Source organism: Spermophilus citellus (assembly GCF_964194105.1).
Source record: "Spermophilus citellus genome assembly, chromosome: 12".
In the NCBI taxonomy this organism is placed as follows: Eukaryota; Metazoa; Chordata; class Mammalia; order Rodentia; family Sciuridae; genus Spermophilus; species Spermophilus citellus.
This window is the reverse complement of record NC_138198.1, coordinates 55,343,442-55,371,124: the sequence shown is the minus strand read 5'-3', so window position 1 is coordinate 55,371,124 and position 27,683 is coordinate 55,343,442. Positions and strand designations below refer to the sequence as shown.

The following is a 27,683-nucleotide window of genomic DNA, read 5'->3' as shown; positions in this document are numbered from 1 at the left end:
TTATTTATCTTTTTATTGGTGCGTTACAGTGGTGCAAGTGGCAGGCTATGCCACTACATAGTAGTTCATGAACACAATGTAACAACATAATTTGACCAATATCCCTTCCCATTGCTTCCCCCTCCCTCCATCTCTCCCACTCCCTGGTCTCTGTCCTCTATTCTGATCGCCCTTCAGTGGTGTTGTGTTTATAACTGCTATTTTCTCCTCTGCCTCGCCTACCTTGAGGGGCAGGACTGGTGTCTCCACAGGTCCATCTTGAAGGACCCCACTGGCTCACCAGGGTTCTGATAACAGTGTTCAGGAGCTCTGCTTGCTCTGCAAACTTATCCCCAACCTGAGCATGATGGGAATGAATTCTGAAAGAGCTAGAGAATGCTCTGGTGAGAAGACAAAGTGCCTGTAATGCTCAGCCACATGAGTACACATTTTGATTGGGTGAATACCTGCTGTTTGGGATAAGTGTCCCCCAAGGCTTATTTGGGGGTACACTTATAGACACTTAAAGATGGTTTCCCCATCCCGTAGGACTCTAGAAATATTGTGGGAGCTTCAACAGTTGGCCATGGGGAGAATGCCATTGAATTCATACCAAGCCCTGAGTTGAACTGCCTTCCTCCGCCATGTTCTGCAGCCATCAACAGACTCAAAGCAGCAAGACTATTGCTCATGTACTAAACCCTCCAAAACTGTGAGCCAAAATAAACTCTTTTTATTTTTAAGTTGAGTTCTCTTAATTATTTATTACATTAACAGAAAGCTGACTTACATAGCCCTTTGAAGTACATGACCACCAGCTTAGCATAGAGAATGAATTAAATACCAGTTACTCCATGTCTCTCTGAATCTACACTGTCAAATGATGACTTCTTTGCATCATTACTGACTAGTGCCTCAGTTTTTTCATCTAGAAATGGAAGAAATAATCAAACCTATCTAATATGGAGTGCTAACCGATGAAAACCATATATACAGTCCTTAGAGAAATGCCTGGCACATAGCGATTTTTCAGCAAATACTGGCTGCTATTATTACTATAATAATTACTATGACTACTATCATTGTTATTGGAAAACAAGGTCTGGTTCTACATTTTTGAAACTGATCTGCTGAAGCTTTACCTGCTGTGACACTTCAAGAAGTATACACTGGCCCCTCAGGTATGTTCAGAAACTGGTCTAGAGGAGTGGTGGACATTTTCCCAAGTGTTGAAGTCTTTGGCTGCAAGGAATGTGGCGCTTCATGCCTGGTGCAAGTTGCATTGCACCTATTATCTTTTGCCTTTTCTGAACTTGCTTTAGTGCTGCACTGATTGATGACGTTATTCAGAAATGCCATCTTTGTCCCATATGCTAATTTTCTCTATCCAGCTCAATAAGGCAATACAGAGCTAATAATCTTTTTCAGTCCCATATCATCTTTAGTCCCATTATCTTCAATTATCCTCTCAGATACTCTGAGATCTTCTTTTGAGAGATCTCAGGGATGGATATTTCCCAAATGGCAACCTTACAAAGCAATGTCTCCCACAGGGAACATAAAGCTTGTCAACCTGGCATTTTCTTCCCCCAGTGAGATCTGCCAAGATCCATGGGTGCCATCCAGCCTGTGGAGACTGTGGGCCTCTTGCCAGCTCAGGGAGGGTGCCATCCAGCACTGGCAACGTGTCTGCCTTAGTATGTACTAATAGAACATTTTAGATACATTCATTTCCACTTTCCATCTATACTCAGTTTTATTTATGTTATAAGGCGCATTTACTTGGAAATCAGTTTTGTTACGGTCCACATGGTTTGGAGATTTTATACTTAAGAGAATCTGGAAGCTAAATGGAAGCCTTTCCTTTTGCTGACAAAGTTGATCTTCCATACCTGTGAGCTCCACACCAATGGATTCAACCAATTCCAGATCAAAAGTACTAAAACAACAAATCTCATCCATACTAAACATATTCAGACTTCTTTACTTGTCATTTTCCCTGAACAATATAGTAGAGTCATATACAATGTTTATATTGTATTAGGTATCATAAATAATCTAGAGATGATTTAAAGTGTTCAGGAGGATGTGCATAGGTTAAATGCAAATACTGTCCTGTTTTCTATAAGAAACTTGAGCATCCACAGATTTTTGGCATGTATGTAGGGTGGGAGTGGTGGTCCTGGAAACAATCACCCATAGCTACCAAGAGATAACTATCTATTCTATGATTGTAATTTTTGAATGTATCAATTTAAGATATATAGCAGTAGTATTTACAAGATCCCCAAAATGTAAGGACTTAGACAACTTTTGATAATTTGCAAGATGCCCCTCATTATACTTCTGCTAAAGTGGTTATTCTTACACAATATTTGCCAGAGTAATTGACAATGAAAAATCACATCCTGCTGGCTCTACATTAGATTTATACTGTGGTTTTAACTATAATGTATGTGTTACAATATGGATCAGAAATCTGAAGCGGACCACTGATTTCATGTCTGCTGTTTTAAGAATTTTGAAAAGTCAGCTAACGGATGTGTATGCACTGATGTGTATGGTGTATGGGAAGATACTTCCCAACTGGATTGTAGGCTTTGAGGACATGGACAAGATTTCATTTATAAGGTAGATCACAAAGCAAGATTTCAAATGAATTGTATTATATTTATGTTTCCAACACATACACACAAACACGCACACGCATCCATAACTTGATAAGAAATGACACCTATGAAAATAAAGGAACATGTAAAATTTTATGTGTTGTTTTAAGGTAAATGCATGGAGGAAGAGATAGTGAATCTGTGGGGAGGCTGCTCTGTTGAAGATCTGACTTGCCTTGGGCACTGCAGGCACCCAGGTGGCAACAGTAAAGTATGGAAACCACTATTCATTATTTATAACCAACATCACCGCAGATTTTTATCTTGGGTTTTCTATCTGCTTTCTGTGTATTTGCTCCTGAAACCTTTGAAGAGTTTGCTGGTTTTAACATGATTTTGTCCAGAGAGGCTATCAAATTCTGGGAAGAGTTTTGCAGAAGGGAACTGGAATTGGGGGAATAATTTTGCAGTGAAATGTAGTAATAATTCAAAGCAAGTTACTAAACAAAAAATATAGCAAACTTTTCTTTACCTGTAACCAATGAAATAAGAAAAATAGACTTTTCTGTCTTCTTAGATATTTATTTATTAATAAACACATGTTTCAGATTAATTAAAATGCAAGTAAGTCACACTACCAGGATTTCTTCCATGATCATGGCAATGTTAATGTATTAGTAAGTCTAGGTGATTTTCCTGTATTGGTCTTCTCAAGGGATTTCAGATGTGTGTAAGCACATGAGTGTGTATGAGGTGGGGAATTGTCTATTCCTAGCTGTTCACATTAGCCAATAACTAGGACCAGTGGATCAGAATCCATAGCTGCAGGCAGCTAGTCTCTGGTTTGGTTCATTTTCCTGCAGTGCCACCTTTTGGCTAAAAGTGTATTTAAAAACATGCAAGTACTCTCAGCAGGAAGCCTGCAATCTAGCACAATCCACAAACATCCGAGGCAGCCAATGACAGGCCGAGAGGCTCAGAAATACAGCAGGGGGGTGGAACCAACACAGCGCTGCCCTTGTAAAGTGGCCATTCACCAGGAAAGTCAGACTGTTTGCATCAGTGTAAATAATTAAGTAAATAGGAAGTTGTGCAAAGAACTATAAAGAAGCATTAAACATCACAGAAGAGTGATAAAAGTTAATCTGAGCTCCTCCAGGGAACTAGAGGAAGACAAATCCCTTGGGAAGATGGTGCTTCCAGAGAGGATGTGGATTCCAGGGAATGTCAGCTCCAGGAGGTCCAAGGCTTCTCCAGTGCTATATCCCCAGTAAGACAGGATGGGGCCTATAGCAACCATTGTCTAATATTATAGTTGAGTAAGTAAGTCAGTCAGTCTAGGTGGGAAGGGATATCATTCCCAGCAAGAACAGGCAGCATCCTGGAAGCAGCAGAGGACATGGCCTGGTAAAGAATGTCCAGATTCCATCAGCTGTGATCCTGTGCATCTTAATTTGTTGGATGATACAGTTTCTATGCGTTGCCTGTTTTCTACCACTTATTAAGTCCAAGCAGAATACTTGACAGAGGCAGGCATATCACAGGAATAAGGACAGCTGCCACAGGAGTTTACCGGCCCCTCCCACTATGGTATTCCATCTTTGCAATGCTGCTGGTCACTGCAGAGACATGAGAAGCAGAGACCACTTACAGAAAGTCAAGAGACTGGGGTCACTTCAGCTGGAGCAACTTCTTGCTGATGTGATACTAAGTAAGTCCCTTCAGCTCTCTGAGTTTTGTGTTCTTTTACCATTGTAAGGTTATCTGTGTTTAGTTACTTTCTTTTAAGCCTCCTTGAGCAACTCCCATTTGGGCCTGGAGTGGTTTTTATATTGTCCCTTTACTTGTGCAGAAGGAAAGCAGTGTGGTTCTGAGTGAATGCTCTGCTACACTCTCCAAACAGTCACGACAGCCGTTGATGAGCCTCTTGACTAAGAAGTCCGACACTTCTTCTCCAAGGCCAATGTCTGGCTTGCTGGATGATGCTATAAACATCACAGCATATTCCAAGATTCTTTTAGGTCCTTCAAATAAGTGTTTTGCTTGTTTGTATTGGGATGTGTGCAAATGGCCCCTCTTACTAAAATAAACATAAGGCATCAGTATCCTTTCCCCAAGTCTGCAGAACGACTTCCCAGGTCAGAATCCATGGGTTGAAAGGGGTCCCCAAGCCCTTTTTTCCTGTATTACACTGTGACATGGCCCTAGGGTCATGTCCCCCATTTGCTATGCATGGAGAAAATGACCTTTCTTAAATTCCGCTAACACAGTTGAGCAAACTAAGCATTTCAAAAAACAATGTGCAACAAATTTAAAGGTGAATGGACCACCAATGATGTGTCTTTCAAAATCTAACTCTCAAAACAGGACGACTTTTTGAGATGTCCCAAGATAGTTGATCTCCCACCTAGGATGAATCCAGGGCCAGCTACAGTTCGTGGGCCCCAATGTAAAAGGAAAACATTGGCTCCTTGATCAAAATGCAGGAACTAAAATGAAGCTATAAGCCACAAAATATAAAACTTTTCCCTTTGTGTCATGGACCGTCTATCTGTCCCTGTCTGTGTCTCTCCTATCAAATTGTCTTACCATTTTTATTTGCCATTTGATGTTGTTCTGGGTAATGAAAAAATAACAATACTTAAATTATTAGCATAAATTTTACCATAAATCTTTATATGCTGCAAATCTAGTTTTAAGTGCAAACACAAGAACTTTTAACTCAGGCAAAATTGTTGAAGTATAGTTTCTATTTTGTGGCTTGTACATTCATGTGTGCTATGTTCTCAGCAAAATGGTTGAAACACTGCATGAAACTAACTCAATAGTTTTTATTTTACTTCTTGACTCACTCCTTTCTACTGATATTCTGCCTTTGATTTACTGGTAAGTGAGAAGCAACTGAAATGGAAAGGGACTATGGGTGTCCTTCCCCTCTTTCCTTCCACAGTCATTGTTTTCCCCACAAGTGGCTAACACTGGACACAGGTAAGGCAGGCTATGATAGGGTTCTTCACTCCTTTGTGGTCCTTAGGAACCCACTGCCTTCTTTCTACATTTGAAGAGATTTCTGCTTCAAAGGGACAAGTTTGTGTCCTGAGGCTGGGCTGCCACTGCTCCTCCATCTTACTCAGTCGTTGGTAACCTGTTTACCCTCAATTCCCAAGCATCATGGGTCCACTGGAGTTCTGTAAGCATGCACATCTGGAATGCCACATGGTCATGCAGCTACAAGGAGTACCTATTGCAGTATCACTTCTGCTGCTGCACATGCTCTATTGTCCTGTGGACTTATCTTGCAAAACATTAATTCAAAGATCATTTTTAAAACGTTTTTATTGACATACATAAATACAATGGTGTCAATAAAGTGCAGTGACATTTGATGTATAGCAGTGTCCTTAAAGTGTACATTTAAAGGAGGTCCCTCATCACTTAGTTTTGCTCATTTTTGAAGTTCATATGAACAATCTGGCATTGCTTTAGGTACTCACTCTCATAGCATCATGTAAGTGAAACTCATCCGTGTTGACGTGTGCACCACGGGTCTTGCTTTCTTATTGCTTTGTAATGTTATTCCATTCTGTAAAAACTTTAAAAACATTTATTTTCTCCTGCTGATGGCCCTTTAGAGTGTTTCCAGTTTGGGACTCTAAGGAACACAGTGTGATCTTTAAGGAGAACTGAAAAAAAGTGTCACAAGTGGCTAAAGGGACTAAAATTCACAACTGGAATCTGATAGCTGGGTCGACCATAAGCTAAACTTTGCCGCTCTTGCCTGGGAAAGTTCCTGTCCCCAGCTGCCAAGATAAAGGCCTGGGAAAATGTCATTTTCCTGTTGAGACCGGACCAATGAGGTACCACCTTCAGCCCTATGTAAATACCTGCCAATCAGGAATGGACGGTGAGGAACACAGGAGGCAGTGAGGGCAGGGGGCGGGGCCGAGGGCAGGGGGCGGGGCCAAGGGCTGCAGCTGAGCAGGTGCATAAAGGAACCTGTGGCTGGAGGGAAGCAGGAAAGGTGGATTAGAGAGGAAGGGTGACGCGCACAGGCACAGAACAGCAAGGGAAGGGAATCAGTGAGGGCAAAGCCAAAAATAACTCCCACAGGAGGGAAGCCCTCTGGGAGTGGGCAGGGCCACTGGCTCCCCGTGAAGCCGCCCAGTGGCAGCCCTGCCGACACCCTGGGGAAAGCCAGGCTCGCCCTTCCCCGGGGTCACACTGCCCGCTGGCCACCGTTCAGTGTCTGGGGCGAAGTACAGGAGCATGGAGAAGGAGGGGGCCTCCGTCTCGGTGACCCCCGAGTCCTGAACCTATATAACCTGAGGAAACAGGCAAAGAGATCTCCCCACCAAAGTCACAGCCCTCCACTAAAGGACCTCACAGATACAGAAGTGGATGACATTCCAGAGAAATATTATGAAAATCTGAGTATTAAAATGTTCAATGAACCAAAAGAAGATCAAAGGAGTGAATTAGGAGAGCAAATAGAAATATGGGATAGAAACCAATTGGAATTCCTGGAAAGGAAAGACACAATGGATCAAATTAAAACTTCACTTAAAAGCATCTGTAACAGATTTGACAGCATAGAAGATGAACCTTCAGTATTAGAAGACAGAACCTCAGGCTTTGAAAACAGGAGACATGAATTTGAGTACACAGAATACAATTAAATGGAAAAATAATAGAACAGATCAGAACATACAGCAACTCTGCCACAACATGCAGAGGCCAAACCTGAGAATCACTGCCCAAGAAGAGAATATGGAGATACAGGCAAAAGGCATAAAGAACATTTTCGGTGAGATAGTTATAGAAAACTTTTCCCATTTCAGAACTGAAATAAACATTTGCATACAGTAGGACTCCCTATTGACTTAACCAGAAAAGTATTCCAAGACACATCATAATCAAAATGTCTAACAGAAATAAAGAAAGAATGTTAAAATCTGAAAGAGAGAAATATCAGGTCACATTTAGAAGCAAACCCATAAGGCTCACTTCTGATTTCTCTGCTCAGACCCTAAAATCAAGGAGTGCCTGGAATGAGATATGCCAGCCAAGATTATTATGCCCATCAAAGCTCAGTTTCAAATTCAAGAGGGAAATAAAAACTGTCCATGACAAGAATAGACTGAAAGAGTTCATGACCACCAAGCCTGCAATACGGGGAATACTCCAAGATAAACTGCACACAGAGGAACCCAAACACAAATCCCAAGTCTCCCAAATAGAGTAAGACCAAAAGAAGAGTGGTCCACTAAATGAGTAAGACAGTATCAAATATAGCAAACAATTCAAAATGGCAGGAATTCACAGACACATGTCTGTACTGATGTGGAATGTTAATGGACTCAATTCCCCAATCAAAAGACATGGGTTAAATCGAAAACAAGATCTGACTATGTGCTGTTTACAAGAGACTCATAGGCAAAGACACCAACTGGCTAAAGGTAAAAGGATGCGAAAAAGTATTCTTCATAAACTGACTCCAAAAACAAGGAGGAGTAACTGTTCTCCTACCTGACAAAGCAGATTTCAGATAAAAATTAATCAGAAGAGACAAAGAAAGCCATTAATCCCAGTAAAGAAAATGATTCATTAAGAAGATATAATGATAGTAAATATATATGCCCCAAATGTCAATGCACAGAATTACATTTAAAAAATACTAGTTGATATTAACTCCCATATAGACCCTAATACAATAATATTGGATAATTTCAGCACACCCCTATCACCAATAGACAGGGCATCAAAGCACAAATCAATGAAGATGAATCCAAGCTAAATAATACTGTAAGTCAAAGGGACCTAACAGACATCCACAGAATATTTAACCCCAACACAGCTCTATTTACATTCTCAGAAGCTCATGGAACTTTTTCCAAAAAAGACCACATTCTAGGCCACAATGTAAATCTTAGCAAATACAAAAGATCTGATATAACCCCATCCTATCAGATCATAATGAAATGAAAGGAACTCAACAGCAATAAAAATATAAACACATGAAGATTTAACAATATTCTTTTAAATGAAGAACGGATCAAAGAAGAAATGAGAGAATTCAAGAAATTCTTAGAAACAGATGAAAACAATAATATATCAAAATTTTGGGGACAGTATGAAAAAAAATTTAATAAAATCTATTGCTTTAAGTGCTTACATCAAGAAAATAGAGAGATTCCAAATAAGTAAGGTAATGCTCCACCTCAACGCTTTTGGAAAGAAAGAACAAACTAACCTGAAATTCAATAGAAGACAGGAAATAAAAACTGATCAAAGCCAAAATTAACAAAATTGATAATAAAAAGCAATACACAGGATCCAAGCAACTCAGAGCTGGTTCTTCAAAAAGATAAATAAGGTTGATAAACTGCTTGCCAAACTAGCTAAAGAGAGGAGACCCAATCAACAAAATTAGAGATGAAAAAGGAGATATCACCACAGACACTTCTGAAATCCAGAGAATAACTGAAAACTGTTTTGAAAAGTTATACTCTGATAAACTCGGGCTGGGGATGTGGCTCAAGCGGTAGCGCGCTCGACTGGCATGCGTGCGGCCCGGGTTCGATCCTCAGCACCACATACCAACAAAGATGTTGTGTCCGCCGAGAACTAAAAAATAAATATTAAAAATTCTCTCTCTCTCTCTCTCTAAAAAAAAAAAGAAAGAAAAGTTATACTCTGATAAACTGCAAAATCATTGACAAATTTTTACACACATATGACCTGCCCCAAATGATCCAGGAATATACAGGAAACTTAAACAAATTAATATCAAGTAATGAAATTGAAACAGCAATTAAAAGCCTATCAACAACAAAATCCCATGACCAGTTGGATTTCTCAACTGAATTCTACCAGATCTTTAAAGAAGAACTATTCCCAGTCCTTCTCAAATTATTCCATGAAATGGAAAGAGAGGGAACACTCCCAAATACATTCTATGAAGCTAGTATCACTGGGATACTAAAACCAAACAAAGACACATCTAGGAAAGAAAACTATAGACCAATATCCCTAATAAACATATATGCAAAAATTCTTAATCAAATATTAGCAAATCACATTAAAAACATTAAGAATATATTACACCATGACCAAGTGGGCTTGATCCCCAGGAATGCAAGGTAGGTTTGACATTCACAAGTCAATAAATGTAATTCACCACAGAAATAGAACTAAGAATAAAAAATATATGACAATCTCAATAGATAAAGAAAAATCCTTTGATAAAATACAGCAATCATTCATGGTAAAAACCTGCAGAAACTAGGGCTAGAAGGAACTTACCTCAACATTATAAAGCCTACTTATTACAAACCCAAAGCCAATTTCATACTGAGTAGAGGAAAAAAAAATGAAAGCTTATTCTCTGAAGTCAAGAACAAGACAAGGGTTTCTACTATTACCAATTATATGCATTACAGTTCTTAAAACTCTAACCAAAGCAATCAGGCAAGAAAAGAAAATTAAAGTGATACAAATAGGAAAAGAAGTCAAACTGTCAGTGTTTGCTGATGACATTATCCTATATTTAGAAGACCTAAGAAATTCCATGAAGACTTCTAGAGCTAATAAATGAATTTAGTAAAGTAGCAGGATATAAGAATCAACATTCATACATCAATAGCTTCCCTATACTCCAAAGGCAATTCAGCTGAAAAAAAAATAAGGAAAACATCCCTTTCACAATAACCTCAAAAAATTTGGGAATTAATCTAACCAAGGAGGTGATAGATCTCCTCAATGAAAACTGTAGAACACCGGAAGAAAGAAATTAAAATGACCTCAGGGGCTGGGGTTATGGCTCAGTGGTAGAGCGCTTGCCTTGCACACTAGGTTTGATCCTCAGCACCACATAAAAATAAATAAATAAAATAAAGCCATTGTTTTCATCTACAACTAAAGAAAAATTTTAAAAAAGAAGACCTCAGAAGATGGAAAGACCTCCCACGTTCATGGATAGGCAGAATTAATATTATTAAAATGGCCATATCATTAAAAGAATAATACAGATTCAACACAATCTCCATCAAAATATCAATGACATTCTTCTCAGAACTAGAAAAAAAATGGTCCTTAAATTCACTTGGAAAAATAAGAGACCCAGAATTTTTTCAAAATGAGCCTAAATACTATGCATAATTATAATACTCTAATCAAAATAGGTAAACAAAATATAAAACATAGTATATCAGATTATAAATGTTGCTATGAAGGAAATTTACATTAAATAAAAGATAAAAATTCTTAAAAATGGTCTCCAAACTTGTTTGCATCACATAGATTCAAAAAATATTTTTGTGCATGTGCTTCAATGTGAATAATTATATATTACCAAGTTACAAGTTATACATAGATAGTATGCCTTTTATCTATATGAGGAAACAGTTATATGTATATCATGTCTTATATGCATTGGTGTATGTGTGTGTGTGTGTGTGTGTGTGTGTGTGTGTGTGTGTGTATAAACTATCATCAACTAATAAACTCACTGAAAACTTAGGGCAAGGATCATCATTAATGAGTCATATTTTAAAAACTTCTTAATAATGTTGAATTTTTGTTGAATTCTTATGAGAGCTGATGAAATTATAGTGGCTTCATTGAGCAAAAATGAATGTTTCTCACCTGCCCAGTGTTCAGATGGGCATCCTTGACTTGAGCAGCTGTACCTCCAGCATCTCAAACCACCGTGGGTTTGTGTATCTGTAACTTTCACATCCACTGATTCAAGCAAACATGAACTGAAACCATTTGGAAAAAAATGTATTCATACTAAACACATACTAACATCTTGTCACTGAATTCTTTTGTGGGGTGGGCTACCAGGGATTGAACTTGGGGCACCCGATCACTGACCTACATCCCCAGCCTTATTTTGCATTTTATTAGAGACAGGGTCTCTCTGAGTTACTTAGTGCCATGCTTTTTGCTGAGGCTGGCTTTGAACTCACGATCCTCCTGCCTCAGCCTCCCGAGCCACTGGGATTGCAGGGGTGTGCCACAGCACCTGGCTTTGTCACTGAATTTTAACAAATTGGTAATTGCTATTTACACACCTTTTACATTGATTAGGTGCAGTAAGTAATCTAGAGAAGTTTGACATGTGCAGGCGGATGTGTATAGCTCATGTGAACACACTAAGTCATTTCATACAGGAACTTGAGCATCCAGGGATTTGGTGGGCTGAGGATGTGTGTGCCTTGATGTTGATCCCTGGAGGGAACTAGGGATGACTGTCCTTTGGTCTTTTCTTCCCATCGGTGTGAGCCACTGACTTTCTTCTTCATTATGACTTCCACGTGCAAGACGGATCTGCCCCTAGCCCCACATCTTTTCTCAGGGCTGGAAGAGGACAAGGGAGTGGTGTATTCATCGAGAACTTAGTGTGCTCCAGGTACATTTTGAGAAGCAGACTTTAGGTTAAGAGGTTATGTTCTTTCCTCCTTGCTTCCAAACTACTTTTCTTCTCATTCCCAACTAAGGTGACACCTGGAGGTTGACAATTTGGTCCAGGTCTCACAGCCAGTGTGGGACAGAACTAAGCCCAGCCGGCAGGTGGGCAGACCCCTCAAGGAGTCCTTTCTACTCACCTGCAGGACAGCAGGCATGATGTGTTTCCAACAGGAACTGACCACATTCTGTAGGGCTTGGGCCAAGCTCAGCTCCCACGTCCTGGCTGAACCTGACCCTTGAGAGCTACACGGCATCTGCCCCATGTCACTTCTCTGCAGCAGTGTTTACAAACACACCTGTGCAGCTGGAATTACTCCACAAAGTCATTCAGCCTCACCGACTTCCTTCCAGATCCTCCTCACAATGAGATCAGTGACATCAGTAAGCCATTTCTCCCCCTCCGCCCTGGAACCCTGAGAACGTGGGCATCTGCAGGTCTACTTTCAGGTCCCAGTTGTTGGTGTGCTCAGAAACGGTGTGACCTAAGTGGCTCACCTACAACCTTGTGTTTTTGTTTCCCTTAAAATAAAGAAGGAGAAGTGTGACCACCGAGAACAGTAAACTCAGTACTGATGAGGAACAAGGATCTGGCCACCTGTAAAGTAAAGGACTTCAGGAAAGAAAGCCACCGCATCATCTTTTTCCCAGAAGTGTGAAAGTTAAGCAGAATGTAGCTGTGATAACGACAATACCTTGCATTTATCTGGTTCCTGTCTCCTAAGAGCTCAAAGTGCTTCTCAGACATTATCTCATTAGTTTGCAAATCATTCCTGGGAGTTGTAGGAATGAAGCCAGACAGAAGTTTCTAGCTTACCACTTCACTATGAGCCAAAGGTTGAAATGTCCTCTCCTCGAAAGCCAGCACATCCTGCGTGCAAACGTGAACTGTCACTCAAACCCCAGATGTGGAGTATCAAAGTCCAGATTCTAGGTATCTTTAATATTGTCTACCTTTCAGGTGAGTTATTGTAAGAAAAATCTTCCTCTTTTCCTTCTTAACCAATGAAAGTCTTTATACAGTTTTACTCTCAGGAATGAAATGGGCAACCAGTGAAGTTCAAAGCTATTCCTGGATTTTGTGTGCATAAATGTGAACTCCCCACACCCAGCACTGACATGGGGATGCCTGGGGTGTACCTGCACATTGAGAGGTAGGTTATAAAATTACCATAAAGCCAACAAAGTCAGAGGTAGGCAACGTTACCTTTAATACATAAAATAAGACACAAGCCAACATGCGCTGACTATCCAAAATGAAGACATCATCAGATCCAAAGGAAGAACATGCCAGTCAAAAAGAAAAACGTGGAAAGGGAGAAGCAATATTTTCCAGGGACAGAACAAACACTGAGCAGCTGGAAAGGAGGTGAGATGCATGCACTGCCCATATTGGGTCCCATGAGCAAGGCCACTCCAAGAGAAAAACCTCTCTTGTCCATTGTCCCTATACCCAAGGGCAGTGTGGTAGACACGCGGGCCCTGGATGTAGTGTCTGGGAAGTGTGAGCATCTGGTGGGGCCAGCCTGCCAGAGAAAATGCAAGTCAAGAACAGTGAGGGCTGGCCGCCTGGGGCTCCCTAGATCTGAGCTTTGAGTTTCAGATCTATTTTGGAGCAAGGACACTGAAGCCAGGGACAGTTGAACTGCTGCCCCACCCCGCCTCCTCGGACCTGGGCTCGCTCCGGCTCCCGCTGTCTACTCCGCATGCCGCCACCAGAGGGCGCCGCGAGCACCTGCGTCAGGCCCCACTCGGGCGGAGCGCCCGAATTCTCAGGCCAGGCTCACGGTTCCCTGCCTGCTCTGTCCTCAGCCCCGCGGCTCCTCCTCACTCCCCTTCAGCCGCACCGACCTCCCCACTGCTCCTTAAATGTGCCCGGCATGCTCCTGCCTCAGGCCGTCCCATGATCCTTGTGCGGTGTGCTTTCTGTGCTAGGACAGTTTCCTAAGAAAATCTGCGTGGCCCCCTCTCTCCCCTCCTCCTGCAGCGGTCTGCTCAGATCCTCTGCCGAAGAGGCCTAGGGGACCTCCGTCACCAAGCACCGTCCCCCCACCCATCACTTTCTATTGACTTCGGCTTTCTCTTTTGACTTAAGTGGTTGTCCCCTATATCACCGCGAGAGGGCGCGCGCACGCCCGTCTTCACCCCTTTCTTTTTGGACTCAGGGTCTCGCTATGTTGCCCACGCGGGCAACTAACTCCTGGCTCCAGTGATCCTGCTGCCTCAGCCTCCCCGGTGGCTGGGACCACAGGCGTGCAGCACCGCACCTCGCCCCTGGCTTCCCTTTCTTTTCTCTCGTGGCCACAGGGTCTAGGGATGTGGAGTTCTGCGGTCCCTGGGGCGGATCCTCGGGTTGGGAGGTGAAGACCATTGGTGATGACCTGGGATCCCCTTGGCACGGGAACCTTTTCTTCTTCCTTTCTCTTTGCAGAGCTGTGGCTTGAACCCAGGGATGCCCCTCCACTGGCTGCACTCCCGGCCTTCTTTTTTCTTTTAAGACGGGGTCTCGCTAAGGCGCTGAGGCTGGTCTGGAACCTGAGATCCTCCTGCCTCGGCCTCCTGAGCTACTGGAATTACAGGTGGGCACCAGTGCCCTGCCCTTAGGAGGATTTTAAATGTTCCCAACACAAAGAAATCACAGGCGCTGGGGGCACTGGGTGCTGACTGCCCTGATCTGATCACGACACACCCTGATCTATCCCCCGCACACCGCACCCCACAGACACCTGTAATTATTACATGTCAACTTAAAATAAGATGATCTGGGGCGGGGCTGGGGCTCAGGGTAGAGCGCTCGCCTAGCACGTGCGAGGCCCTGGGCTCCATCCTCAGACCCCATAGAAATCAATCAATAAATAAAGGTATAAAATTATAAAAAGAAATATACTACAAACATGTTTCTAGTTTCTCTGGGAGAGAAGAAACCATCTGCTATGAGGGGCTGAACTGTGTCCCCGTCCCCTGCCAAGTTCCTACGGTGCAGCCATCACCACCACCATGGCCGTGGCTGGAGCCTCAGCAAGGTTAGTGGGGCCCTAGGAGGGCAGCTGGTGTCCTGGACAAAAGGGCCAGGGAGGGTGGCCCCTGGGCGCCAAGGCTAAGGCTGAGGACAAGCCTGCGGCCACCCTAGTCCATTGCAGCCACCCAGTGTGTGGTCCTGGTGGCCTGAGCAGACAAACACCTGCGCTCAGGCCAGAGCAGGGCCTCTGACTTCGCCAGCCAGGACGCTGGGCACGATCCTGGCTGAGGCATCTGGAGCCGTGGGTGCTGAGCAGCCTCCCTGCAGGAAGCCACACCCTGCCCACGTGGAGACCCAGGCTGTGGCAGGCCTGCCAGGTGTCCCTGGGTCAGAATGCCCTCGATGGGAACCACCGTCCCTCTGCCCAGTGGCTCTGGGCTGCACTCAGGCTGGGAAAAGCATGGTGTGACCTCTGCGAGGTGGCGGGTTTGTATGAGGCTGCCTTGGGCTTGCTCCTTCTTGGGTACAGAACTACTGGCACTGGGGATCCCGGGGCAGGAGGTCCTTGGCAGGTGGGCAGCAGTCACCCCAGCTGGTTGCCTCGGGTGCTGCCTGAGGGGTCTGCCTCCTGTCTCCCCCGAGTGGTCAGCTGGACCCCACCTCATGGCTGCAGGTGCCCCTGTGTGGGGAACGCAGAGCCACCTCTTGGGGTTCGACACACAGAGGCCACTCCATGCAGTGACAACCAAGAAGGTCCCTGGACACTGGCCAGTGTCCCTGAGGGCGGAACTGCCTCTGCCTCTGAACCTGGACCCCACCTCCCCCGTTCTTCTCGCCGTAGCGCTTGTCACCCTCTAGCTGTTAACTCTACTTGGTGGCTCCCGGGACCCAGGCCTGCAGGATGCCCCTCCACCAGGTGGCTGGCCGGCTCTTGCCTCAGCCGCAGTGTGTATTGTGCCCCTTTCTCCTCGGTGCCTGGGGACAGGGGGTCGCTCTCCCCTGTGGTATCCCAAATGCCGAGGGCAGGGCTGGGCACACAGCAGGTACTCGACTAATGCTTTTGCTCAGAGCCACCATCATGGTCGCCAGTGGGGGCCCCAGACAGGGTGCCAGGAAGCCAGGGCCAGCCGAGGCTCCCGGCTGGGGGAGCTCTTCCAAGGACAAGGCAAGGGTGGCCCTGCCTTGGGAATGCCGTGTGCGGGGGAGGACACTGTGGCCACCAGGTGCTCTGGCCCCTGTTACTGCCCCGCCCGGAGCTCCTGTCCCCCACGAGACCCCACTGCTGCCCATCAGGGTCAGCGCCCTCCAGGGGCAGCCAGGGCTGCGGGTTTACATCTACCCAGGCAGGTGGTGGCTCTGGGGCAGAGGGAGGCCTAAGTCCCTCAGGAGGAGGCCCCAGGTCCAACATAACATCTAGGACCCAGGGAGGACAGGGGGAATGGCCTTTTCCAGATTCTCCTGGACAGACACAGAGAAGAGAGGGACGGAGGCAGAGGGACAGAGAGGGCCCCCACCTGCCTCCCCGGTGCACAGGGTGGCGACATAATATCTGAGGACCTGCAAAGTGAGGGGGCTCATCTGTCCCCTGTGGCCTAGGCCAGCAGCAGAGGAAGCTCAGGGCGTCCAGGGACGGGGGTGGGCGCCCCCACGGCAGGCTCCAGGGAACCCTGAAGAGGCCGCCTCGGTCCTGTGGTTGGGGACTGAAGGCTCCTGGATAAAGTCACAGCCAAGTTCTTCTGGGTCCTTCAGAGACCAGCCCCGCCTGGCCAAGCCCTGGGCTCCAGCCGTGGAGACCCAAGTGTGGAACTCAGGGCTCTCGGGCATCTGAGAACCGCCTCCTGACACAGGGACATCCGCAGCCACTAAATCTGGTGGTACTTGAGACTCTGAGCTAAATGAGCTGGGGACTGGACCCAGGGCCCGTGCACCTTGGCAGGTGCCCTGCCGACGAGCTGTCCCCGCCCAGCTGCTGTTCTTCATAAGGTTTCCCGCCTCAGGTTATTTCACGACAGTGACAGACATTGGACTAACTCAGGTTGACCGCCCAGGTCTGTGGTCCCCACAGAGGGAGCCGGTGGAGATGAGGCTGGAGGGGTCCCCGCCTCTGCTCTAGAGCTGGGGCGTCTCCTCCTTGAGGCCAGGTCGGTTGAGGCAGCCCCTGGCGGCGGCGGCTCTGTCCTGCCCCACCCCTGCCTCAGGGCCTTTGCGCCTCCGGAGCCTTCTCCCCAGGCTTTTCCCTCTGAACCTTCTTGGGGAGCCCCCCTGTCTACAGGGGTGTCTGGCGCACATGACAGGCAGGACACACTGAGGGTTTGCGGAAGAGTGCCCGGCGACAAAGGGGTGGCATCTCTGCCCTGTGCCTGCTTCCCCCTCCGGGCGACCAGTCGGCCCTGCCCTTACCTTTGGCTATCTTGATGTCCAGGGCTGTGCGGATCAGCGCCATGAGGGTGGAGTTGAAGTGGACGGTGTTGTCATCCGCGACGGGCAAATCCATCCGCAGGAGCCTCTACAAAGAACCCGGGGGAAGGCCGTCACTCTTGGGTCCTCCTCTGGGGTCCCCGGCGAGCCACACCCACCCCATCGGGGACCTCCAGGAGAACTCTGAAGGCCACGGCGGCCCCACGCCCAGCCCCGAGTTTCCCAGTCTCCTCCGGTGGCCGCAGGGAGGGCACAGGGCTCTCCTGCGCGTCCTCGCCCCTCCTCGTCCCGCCGCCCTCCCAGGCGCCCGGCCTCAGAACTCTCCTGGATGGCTCCGTCCCCGTCTGACCCCAGAGAGAGCAAAGCCCAGTCCAGCACGTGCAGCAGCCAGCAGAGGGTCCCTGGCCACAGTCGCAGGCACCCGCCCCGCCCCTGTACGGCTGGACCAGGGCAGCCCCGCTGGACACAGGTCACATTCCTCTGGGAGGCAGCAGGCAGGCGCCCCGCGGGTGGGGCAGGCCCCTCGCAGCATGCAGCGAGGTGACACGGAACAGCACAGACATGCGTATGCAGACGGAATCTCGAGACTCATTTATAGCTCTGTGGAAAGTGTATCTGGGGGCATGGCCGGACCTGGGCTGTGTGCAGCAGGAGGGGACGGGGTGGGGCATTCCCAGGCCCAGGGAAGATGATATTCCCTGTGTCCCAGCCAGGGGCTCTGTCCCCTGCTGGGTGGTGACGGAGGGGGTGTCAGGCTGGTGTGCACCAGCCCAGACAGAGGTGGCACAGATAGGGCTTTGGGATTCACCAGGGATTTCTGATACACATGGACAGGAAACAGGGAAAGAGGGTAGGGGACAGGAAACCTGGGGAAGGAACAAGTGGTATCTGGGGCAGGTCAGGGAGGGAGGCAGTGGTTAAACACAGAGAGGGTGGGGCTGGGGCTGGGACAGGGGTTTGAGCCTCAGCACCACATAAAAATAAAGGCATTGTGTTGTGTCCATCTACACCTAAAAAATAAATATTAAAAAAAATAAAAGAACACAGAGGGGGGCTTGGTGTACAGCTGTGCATGTTATACACTGCACAAAGGGCTCCCCAACTCAGAAATCATGGATTTGCATATTTAATACAACAGTTCCTCTCATTAGCATAAAAGTATCTTGGTCTGATCACATCCGTGGGTTACAACAATTTCCCAGCAGACAAAGTGTTCTGTGGAAAGGGCGTCCTTTTAAGTTTGCACAAAGGTGCCTTGGAGGCTCTGCATAGAGACGGAGTGAGGGGTCTCCTTCCCTCTCTACTGTGCCCACACACACCCTGAGAGAAGGGACAGGAGAAATGGAACCGGTGTGGTGGTGCACACCTATAATCCCAGTTGCTCAGAGGCTGAGGCAGGAGGATTGTAAATTCAAGGCCAGCCCAGGTAGGTTAGTGAGACCATCTCAAAACAAGAAGGCCGGGTGTGGCTCAGAGGCAGGGCACTCTGGGTTCCATCCCCAGTGTGGGGTGGGGGAGCTTGAGGGGGACAGGTAGGGCGGCTTGTCCTGGCCTCCACTGAGGAGGGGAGGGAGGCTGGCAGACCAGGTGAGAGGGGTGAGGGCGGGGGCTGCGGGAATCTCACAGACAGGAGACACGCGGAAGGTTAGGGTTAGGGTTAGGATTGGACAGGAAGAGGATGAGGGGGGATGGGGTCTTGCAGGTGTATGTCCCTGAGCTTCTCAAGGATGAGTGGGGGGAACAGAGCGTTTGTCCTGGGGTGCCACGGGAGATTCCAGGGGGGGCCTGGGGCCTGGCTCAGCCGCCTGGTGGCAGCCCCTCACACCCTCAGCAAGCATGCACCCCCCCGGTCGGCCACGGCGCCTGCTCGCCCCAGGCCCCGCCAAGGCAGCGTGCATGGCCTGCGTCAGTGTGCCACCGTCCAGGGGTCCAGCTGCGGCCCGCCTGCCCGCTCTAGAACAACGGAGAGGCCGGTTGGGGTGACTTTGGGGGATGGGTGGCGTGGGATGGGGGCTGGGGAGGCACCTCCAGGGAAGGGGGAGCTCTTGGGAGCATCGGATCCCCAAGGCCTGAGTCAGAGATCAGCTTCAGGTGTGTGTGTGGAAGGTCCCCGGGGCCTGGGGACTCAGGTGGCACAGAAGATGGGCCGGGGCCTAGCCTCTGTCCTGCAGGGTCCCTGTCCTGTCCTGGGTGCAGGGGCTGCTCTGGGGTCAGAGATGCCACTGTGACTCCCTGGAAGCAGGTTGTGTCCAATTTGGTTCCCCAGGGACCGAGTGGCCGCCAGGGGACCTGGGTGTCCCCCCCCTCCCTCCAGCATGTCAGCCATAATGGAGTCTCAGAGCACATAGACACTCATCAGAAAGGACAACACTGTGCTGCTTAGAGTAGAGGGACAGCAGGAGCCAGTTACTCAAGGAGAAAAGAAAAAAGAAAAAACAAGAAGAAGAAAAGAGGGGGGTGGAAGAAGACTCGGCCGGGCGTTTCTGTCAAGCACTGAAAAATCCCCAGTGCCTGGACACCGCAGTCGGCACAGGTAGACTACCTTGTAGGCCACTCTGGCCGGACACTTCTTCCCCAGACCCAGGGGCGGAGACATGTGTCTCAGCATCTGATACATGTCCGGGTAAGGCATGCGGCCCCTGGCAGCACAGAACAGAAAACGAGGGACAGAACCAAGGGAGGGGGCGGAGGAGGGGGAACAGAGGAAAACCAAAACCAAAACCAAAAAAAAAAAAAAAAAAAAACCACACGAGCCGAAAAAATAGAGAAAGATGCAGAGAAATGATAAAATAGAGATTTCAAACAAATGGAAAAGAGGAGGAAAAAATGGAAGAAAAGGTGATTTAAAATGAGTATTTCACTGCTCACGAGCAGGGGAGAGTCGGGCTCGACCTGGGTTGGAGCTGGGACGTGGCGGGTGCGGAGGGGGGTCTCCTGGCGGGCAGCCGGGAGCTGAGCCTCGCTCGCGGGGTCATTTTGAAAGGGGGGCGACATTCTCTGGTTTGGCTGAGGCTGATCTCTGAGGGGGCCGAGGGGGAGGGGCCAGGTGGGGAGGGGGCTGGGGCTCTGGGAGTGGGGTACGGGGGGAGAGTGGAGCGTGGGGCAGAGCAGAGTCACACCCCACCCCGAGGTGGAGCTGATCTGGGGTGCCGTGGAGACCCCGGGATGGGCGGCCAGCTAAGAGCAAGCAGAGATGGCCGAGGGAACACAGGAGTGTGCGTCCATGCTTCATCGACCACATGGCCGCATTCTGTCGCCTACACGTCTTCTAGTTCAATGCAAGAGAGAGATGGCTCTGTGTTTAGATATATATGAAATATATATATTGAAGACCCCAAGCCACGCTCATTCCAGGATGCTAGCAGGTTTTAGTGGAAGTCAAACCTTGCAAGCAACCCTATGAGGACATTTCTTGCCTAGGCCGAGAGGGGGGGAGATTACGCGCAATAAACTGTACATGTCCTTATAATGGATCCGACCACTGAAAGGGAAGACAGGGTTAGTGAGTGCGGCCCAGGCTGCCTCTGCCCCCGCCCCCAGCCCTCGGCGGGGCAGGGACAGCAGGGGCTGGACCTCCTGGTCTCTGGGACTGCTGCAGGCTTGGGAGAGGAGAGGTCTCTGGGGACATTCGGACACTGGGCCCCGGGCGGGTCTGGTGGCTGTGCTGGGGTCTTAGACCCGCACCTCCCCCCAGGCCCTTGGCTTCTTGCCTCCTGGCACAATCTATGTTGGCTACACTGAGGGGGCTGGTGACAGAGAAAAGGGGGACAGCAACGGACCTAAAATCGAAAGAGGAAGAGTTAGGAACCCGCGGCACCTCTGGCCTTGGGGAGGGCTTGTCTGGGCTGCGGGGCTGGAGAGACCCATCCTCCCGCCCCCTCCTTGAGGCCTCCCTGCCAGGGCGGTGGCCAGAGCACAGGAGGACTCGGCCAACGAGGCCCCCTCAGTAATGCACTTTCAGGTGCCGAGACCAGCCCCACCTAGAGTCCCCATGGCTGGGGGCTCCAGGCCGCTCCTGGGGCCTCTGAGTGTCTGCAAGGGCCTGGTGTCGAGCGCACTCAGAGCCCACCCAGGTATGGGGGAGCCGAGCTGGGCCCCTCCAGCCCGCAGTGGCCTCTGGTCTCCAGAGATGGACGCTCTTTCTTCAAGGTCATGGGGAGGCAAGGGCCCACCCCCCTGGCCGCTCTAGTGGTTTTGTTTGAATGGTCACTGGGGATCCATCTCAGGGTCACATGACCACTGAGCCACGTCGCCAGCACAATTTTGTCTTTTATTTAGAGACAGGGTCTCCCTGAATTGCTTAGCACCTTGCTTTTGCTGAGGCTGGCTGTGAACTCGGGATCGCCGCTGGGTGACAGGCGTGCGTCACCGCAGCCAGCTCGCTCCAGGTTTTGGAGGGGGTTCTGGGGCTCCCATCTTGTGCCAGATCTTGGCTGCCCAGCTGGGCCAGCCTCTCCCCTATGCCCCAGCGGAGTCCACTGGAGGCTTCAGCTCCTCCCAGGGCCTGCTGCGCTAACCCTTCAGGGCGCAGCAGGGCTCCCTCATTCTCCGAGTGACCCTCCCCTCTCTTCCTAGGGACAGGGCTTTGGCAGGGGTGAGACTCTGAGCACTTAGGCTGCGACGCTCAGGGTCACGGTTCTCCTTCTCTCCTCTGGACCGACGCAGGTGGGGTCCCTGCCAGAGCCTGGGACCCACGCCCAGGACCCACCTGCCCACGTCCCAGCTCCGGCAGGAGGCCCCAGTGTGGCCGGAGGACCCAGGCACTCCTTACCAAGCGGCAGGGTCGTACTCGGCCCAGACACGCACGTATTCATCCAGGTGGTGGGGGCCTAGGATGGAGGAGTCTCGGGTGAGGTACTCAAAGTTGTCCATGATGATGGCGACGACGAAGAGGTTCAGCATCTGTGGGGCCCCAGGGGGAGACGGGAGTAGGAGGGAGAGAGCTGGGGTGGCTGGCGGACGCACCCACTGAACTCCCGCAGAGGCCCGGGGACAGAGAGCGGCAGTGGACCCCGAGGAGACACTCGCTGACCCAAGGAGGACAGCGAGGGTGAGCTCCGGTGAGCTTGGGTGCAGACAGGGAGGGAGAAGGGCAGATGGACGGTGGGGGGGCTGGGAAATGGGTCACACCAAGGGGACCACCGCTGGGGAGGACCCCAGATCCTCCCCCATCTGGGTCTCCAATGGAGGGGATCCTGGCCTTCCCCAGGGAATGGCAGCAATGTCTGGTGACACTCTTGGCTGTCACCCTATTGCGGGGAGGGACAGGGCTATCAGTTGGATCTGGAATGATCTCCAAAGGCTCTACCTAGTGTTTGGCAGTGTTCGGAGGTGGGGCTGGGGAGGTGACTAGGTCACCTGGGCTGGGACCTCATCAACACTGACCCACTGACAGGGTCATAACCGAAGGTGTTGGAGGTGGTGGAAACAGGAAGTGGGGGCACGCCCGGGGAAGGTCTACTGGGTCTTTGGCTCTTTCTCCATCTCCCTCCGCTTCCTGGCTGCATGATGTCCTGCCTCCCCCACTGGGATTACGCTGTGCCTGACTCTCCTTGGGCTGACATGGTCATCTAGTGTCGGGGGCACCCAGAGGGTGCAAGTTGGGGTGCCCCCAAGCTCAGCGGGATCCACACTGGGAAACTTGGGTTCACTGAGCCCCAGGCTGGCTGGGAGCAGCCCTGAAGGAGCAGATTGGTCTCATCCTAGAGAAATCTGGTCCTGAGCCAGAGAGGAGTCCAGGCCCGCCCGGCCTCCCCTCCCGCAGACTCACCAGGAAGGAGCAGAGGAAGATGAAGGACACGAAGTAAAAATAAGCGAACTCGTTGCTGCAGTCGGCTGTCAGGATGCCAGAGTTCTTGTCACATGGCTTCCCACTGAGGCAGGAGAGCATGATGTTGGGCCAGGCTTCCCTGGTGGCACTCCTGAGGACAGGGAGGGGCATCAGGGGCCTGGGCACCCGGCTCTGGCTGGAGGCCAAGGCCTCTCGGGAAGGGGCGCGTGTGGGTCAGACACTGGGCTCTGGAGCTGGGTGGGCTGATCTGAGCCCCAGGTCCACTGCCTCCCCTCCCTAGGACATCGGGTGGACATTCTCCTCCTTGGCTGAGCTTTAAGGCCCACGGGGACTTTTGAAAATGCTGGTGCTGGGTGAGGAGCTGGTCAGGGGCAGAGGGCTCGCTCACACACAAGGCGCTGGGCTCCACCCCCAGGATGGGGCAAGCTGAGGCCCACGCTCCACCCGACAGGCCGGACCCGGCCGGACTGGGCCCAGGGACATCTGCATAACCTAAAAGCTCTCCTCCCTCCAGGTGACTCTCCCCGAGAGTCTTTTCTCCCTGGGTCACTGTGCTCCGGGTGAGCTGGCCCCTCACTGTCCTCAAACGTGCCAGCCATGTCCCAGCCACGATCCCTGTGTCAGCTGTCCCCTCTGCCTGGCCACCCTTCCTGACATCCACATGGCTCCCTCCTCACCTTTGTCCCTCTAACGTCACACCTCCAGACAGGTGTGACCAACAGGCCCTCCATCCCCTTCTTTTTATTGTTAGATGAACCTATTTTTTTTATTGCGGCAAAATTCTTAAATAGACCATTTTAACCACTTCGAAACACACGACTCAGTGGCACCAACTGCTGTCACACCGCCCACCCCAGAACTTTCTCACCCTCCCCAATTCTGCTCCCTGTAAGTAGTAACTCCCTGCTGTCTGCCCCCAGCCCCGCACCCCCTGTTCCACTTTCCAGCTCTGAATTCACCTATTCTAGGCACCTCCCACAAGGGGCATCAGACACTATTTCTTTCTGTGTCCCCTTTCCGCCTCCTTTTTTTCTTTGTGTGTGTGTGGTATTCCTCCTCCACCACTGAGCTACTCACATTCCCAGCCCTTTTTGATTTTATTTTGACGCGGGGTCTCACTAAGTTGCCCAGCTGGCCTCGAACTTATGATCCTCCTACCTCAGCCTCCCGAATAACTGGGCTTACCACACCCAAATCCCCATGCCCTCCTGATCTAAAATTTTATCTCCATCTAGGATCTCCTATAATTGTTTCACCAATTATGTGTCTTCCTCATGGGAAAATTAACTTCCAAAGGATAGAAAGTGTTTTCCCTCTCCCTCTGCCGTATCCCGGGGTGTGGCAGTGCCTGGAACACAGTAGCTGCTCAATAAACCTCCGCTCGGGGAATGCAGGACGTGCATCCAGGCTTCACCAAAGAATCAACCTCAACAGCCCTAAGCCTCAGTTTCCTCAAGTATCGGATGGGGAGTTCAAGCGTCCCCACCTCAGGAGGCAGTCAGGGGGATTCAATCGAGTTGAAGCCTGAAGAAGGCCTTCAGCAACTGCCCTGCCACGGACCCTTGCGCCCTGCACGACCGTACCAAACCTCCCCAGAAAGGGAGGAGGAGAGTGGGACATTTAAGAGATTAGCACACGTTCCCCACCGGAAGGGATGGACGTGGGCACACACACCGGAAGAGAAGAATGAAGGCCTCCCCACCCGTGGAAGGGAGAAGCCACGCCCCCTCTCACCGGAAGAGAAGCATGAGCGCCTGGAAGAAGGTCCAGAAGTTGTTGTGCTCAGTGATTTGGAACTCGTCCTCATCACTGTCCTCGTCCTCCATGTCGATGCCGATGTTGCCAAACACCTGCGGAATGGGAGGGTGACCACCAGGGCCAGCCTGCCGCCCCGCAGCCCGTGGCTTCAGGGCAGCCAGCTCCATCTCTTTGCCACCCGATTAGGGCTCCACTGGGCCGCTCCTGCCTGGGGGCGGCTGCCCCTCTGGGTGGCCCGACACCTTAGAGTGCGCGCTCACCTGCATCCCGATGATGGCGTAGATGAAGAAGAGCATGGCAATCAGCAGGCACACATAGGGCAGGGCCTGCGGGAGGGAAGGCAGTGAGGGGTGCTGGGCCCCTCGGCCCACCATTTCCTTCCCTTGTCCCAGCGCGACCCCCACTGGTCGGGGGGGCCACATGCTGCGCGAGTCCCGCCAGCGCTGGTCACTGGGGCTCTGTGATGAGGCCTTCAGAGCTCTGAAGACACCCCATGGGCAGGAAGTTAGATAGGAGCCCCGAAGATGGCATCCCAGGATGGCTCCTGCACAGAGTCACATCCAGTTTGATTCCTCTGGAGCACAGGAGTCCGCTCTTCTGAACCCTGGGCCAGGGGCAGGGGCAGGGGCTCACCTTGAAGGACTGCACGAAGGTCCAGAGAAGAATGCGGATGGTGTAACCCTGACGGAGGAGTTTGATGGGCCGGGCAGCTCGGAAGAGGCGGAGAAAACTCAGGTTGATGAAGTTATTCTGGGGAGATGGAGGGAGAGGGGTGACCATCCACCCACCCCAGGAGCTCAGAGCTGTCACCACTCACAGAGGCCCCTACATGAAGCCAACCAACAGGAAAAAAGCAAGCCAGACCCCAAATAAGGAGGGAAAGGAGAGAAAGCACTATTAATGCAATGGTGCAGAGGGAAAACTGGAAAAAAGGAAGGAAGTCAAGGGCAGAGGGTGGGAAGAAGGAAAGGCATCAACTCAAAAGCATCCGCCCTCCCTGCCAGCCCCACCCGCAGTGGGGAAAAGGAAAGAAAAGGGGGAAGGAGGAGAAGGGAACGGGGTGGGAAAGAAATAACAAAAGATCAAGGAAAAGAAAATATATCCGAATCATCCAATCAGGAAAAAAATCGAGATGGTTTTTATTTCTCCCAACAACCAAATGCACTGAGACGATAGGACACTGGCGGGTCAAGTTGCGGAACCCATCACACGTGTACGATGCACAAACACCGGGGCGGGGGCGGGGACGGGGTGGGAGTCGCCAGCACGCTCAGGCCTGGAGGACATGTGCGGGTTCCGAGGGCATGTTACGCTCCGAGCCAGAAATGCATCTGTCACGGGACTCACCGGGCACCCTGCCCTGCCCTGCCCTGCTGAGCTGCCCACCCGCTCCTGCCCGCCCTGACCTCACCCCACGGCCAAGAGGAGCAGCGGCTGGAGCCAATGGGGAGAAGCAGAAGAGCATCTTTCCTTACCCCCTTGGCGAGCGGGAATGGGGAGGACGGGAGGGAGCTGGGGCTGTTCAGCTGCAGGGTGAGTCCTCGCTGCCCGCTGAGTCGGAGAAGATGCATTTGGGGCCCTTTTCCCCCCTCTCAGGGATGGCTTCTCAGCTTCTGGGGCTGGGTGGAGTGTCACGGGACCAGGCCTGCGGGAAGCAGGAACGACTCAGCTCCCATGGGGCGGGTGAGCTCCGAATTAACCCCCAGCCCACCAAGGGGCAGGTGCGGGGGGCCGGGAGGTGGGGCCGTCCCTGCCCCCAGGACCTCCCTGGGTGGACTCTGATTTGCTCAAAAAAGCTTGTCTGCTCACCGGCCTCTGTGTCCTCCCACCCAAGCTAAAAGTGGAGCAGGAGGCTGGCAGGAATGGTGGTCACAACTCCTGGGTGTTTACATGACTGTCCTGAGGCTTCAGGGGACCCTGGCTGGGGGGCTAGAAATCACAAGTGGACCTGTTTGGCCAGTGAAGCTAATTTGTTGGGCCTGAGTAGCATCTTGTTATTTGATTATGGAAACTAGTTGACATCGTTTAAAAATAGGATTTGGTCACTGTCTGCTTTGGGCCAGGCCTGGGCCCCTATGGCCCTGGAGGCTGGCCACATGCCCTGCAGCTTTCCCAGGCCCCTCGTTCTAGCAGTGATGCTGGCTTTCCTGGCTCATGGCCTCTGAGTGATCCCTGCCTCGGGCAGACGTGGAAACCTCCCGTCGCTGGCTAGGACTTGGGGGGTGGGAGGCGGGGGGTAGTGGGTCTCCTGCTAAGGGGACCCCACCTGGAGTCTGGCCTAAGGGATTTGTGGGAGCAGCGATTCAGGCCCCATAGCAAGGCCTAGCACTGCTGAGCCCTCACCCCGCGAATGGCGCAGGGCGACCCATAAGGGGAGCCCAGGTATCGCAGCAACCCTCCCGGTTTCAAGCGTGTGCCAATTTGGGCAATGATTACATGGACATTGTCCTTGGTGCTTCTGGGGCACAGGGTTGTGGGGGACTCCCCGCTATGGGGCCTGTGTCTGTCAGTAGCTCTGGCCTGGGAGTGGAATTTCCGAGGTTGGCAAGAGGCCTCTCGGTTGGCTGGTGAGTCAGGTGTTCTATGGGATGCAGCAGCTGGCCCTTACGCCTGGTGGCCAAAGGGGCTGGGCCCTACCTGACCGCACTGGGCCTGTCAGTGAGAACACCCAAGTTCTCACCAGAGCCCCAGCCCAGCTTGG

At 50.4% G+C, this 27,683-nt stretch overlaps 1 protein-coding gene across 1 annotated transcript in view; it reads right to left on the bottom strand.

Moving 5' to 3' along the window:
- LOC308631635 (voltage-dependent P/Q-type calcium channel subunit alpha-1A-like) overlaps positions 1-27,683 on the bottom strand; it is a gene marked incomplete at both ends in the record, with an annotated part of 113,799 nt that overhangs the window by 2,015 nt on the left and 84,101 nt on the right. The window contains 7 exons of the mRNA XM_081263012.1: positions 17,416-17,521; positions 19,976-20,072; positions 22,205-22,335; positions 23,204-23,354; positions 24,959-25,074; positions 25,243-25,308; positions 25,616-25,732. Coding sequence (XP_081119138.1) covers positions 17,416-17,521; positions 19,976-20,072; positions 22,205-22,335; positions 23,204-23,354; positions 24,959-25,074; positions 25,243-25,308; positions 25,616-25,732 — 784 coding nt within the window. The remainder of the gene's footprint in view (positions 1-17,415; positions 17,522-19,975; positions 20,073-22,204; positions 22,336-23,203; positions 23,355-24,958; positions 25,075-25,242; positions 25,309-25,615; positions 25,733-27,683) is intronic.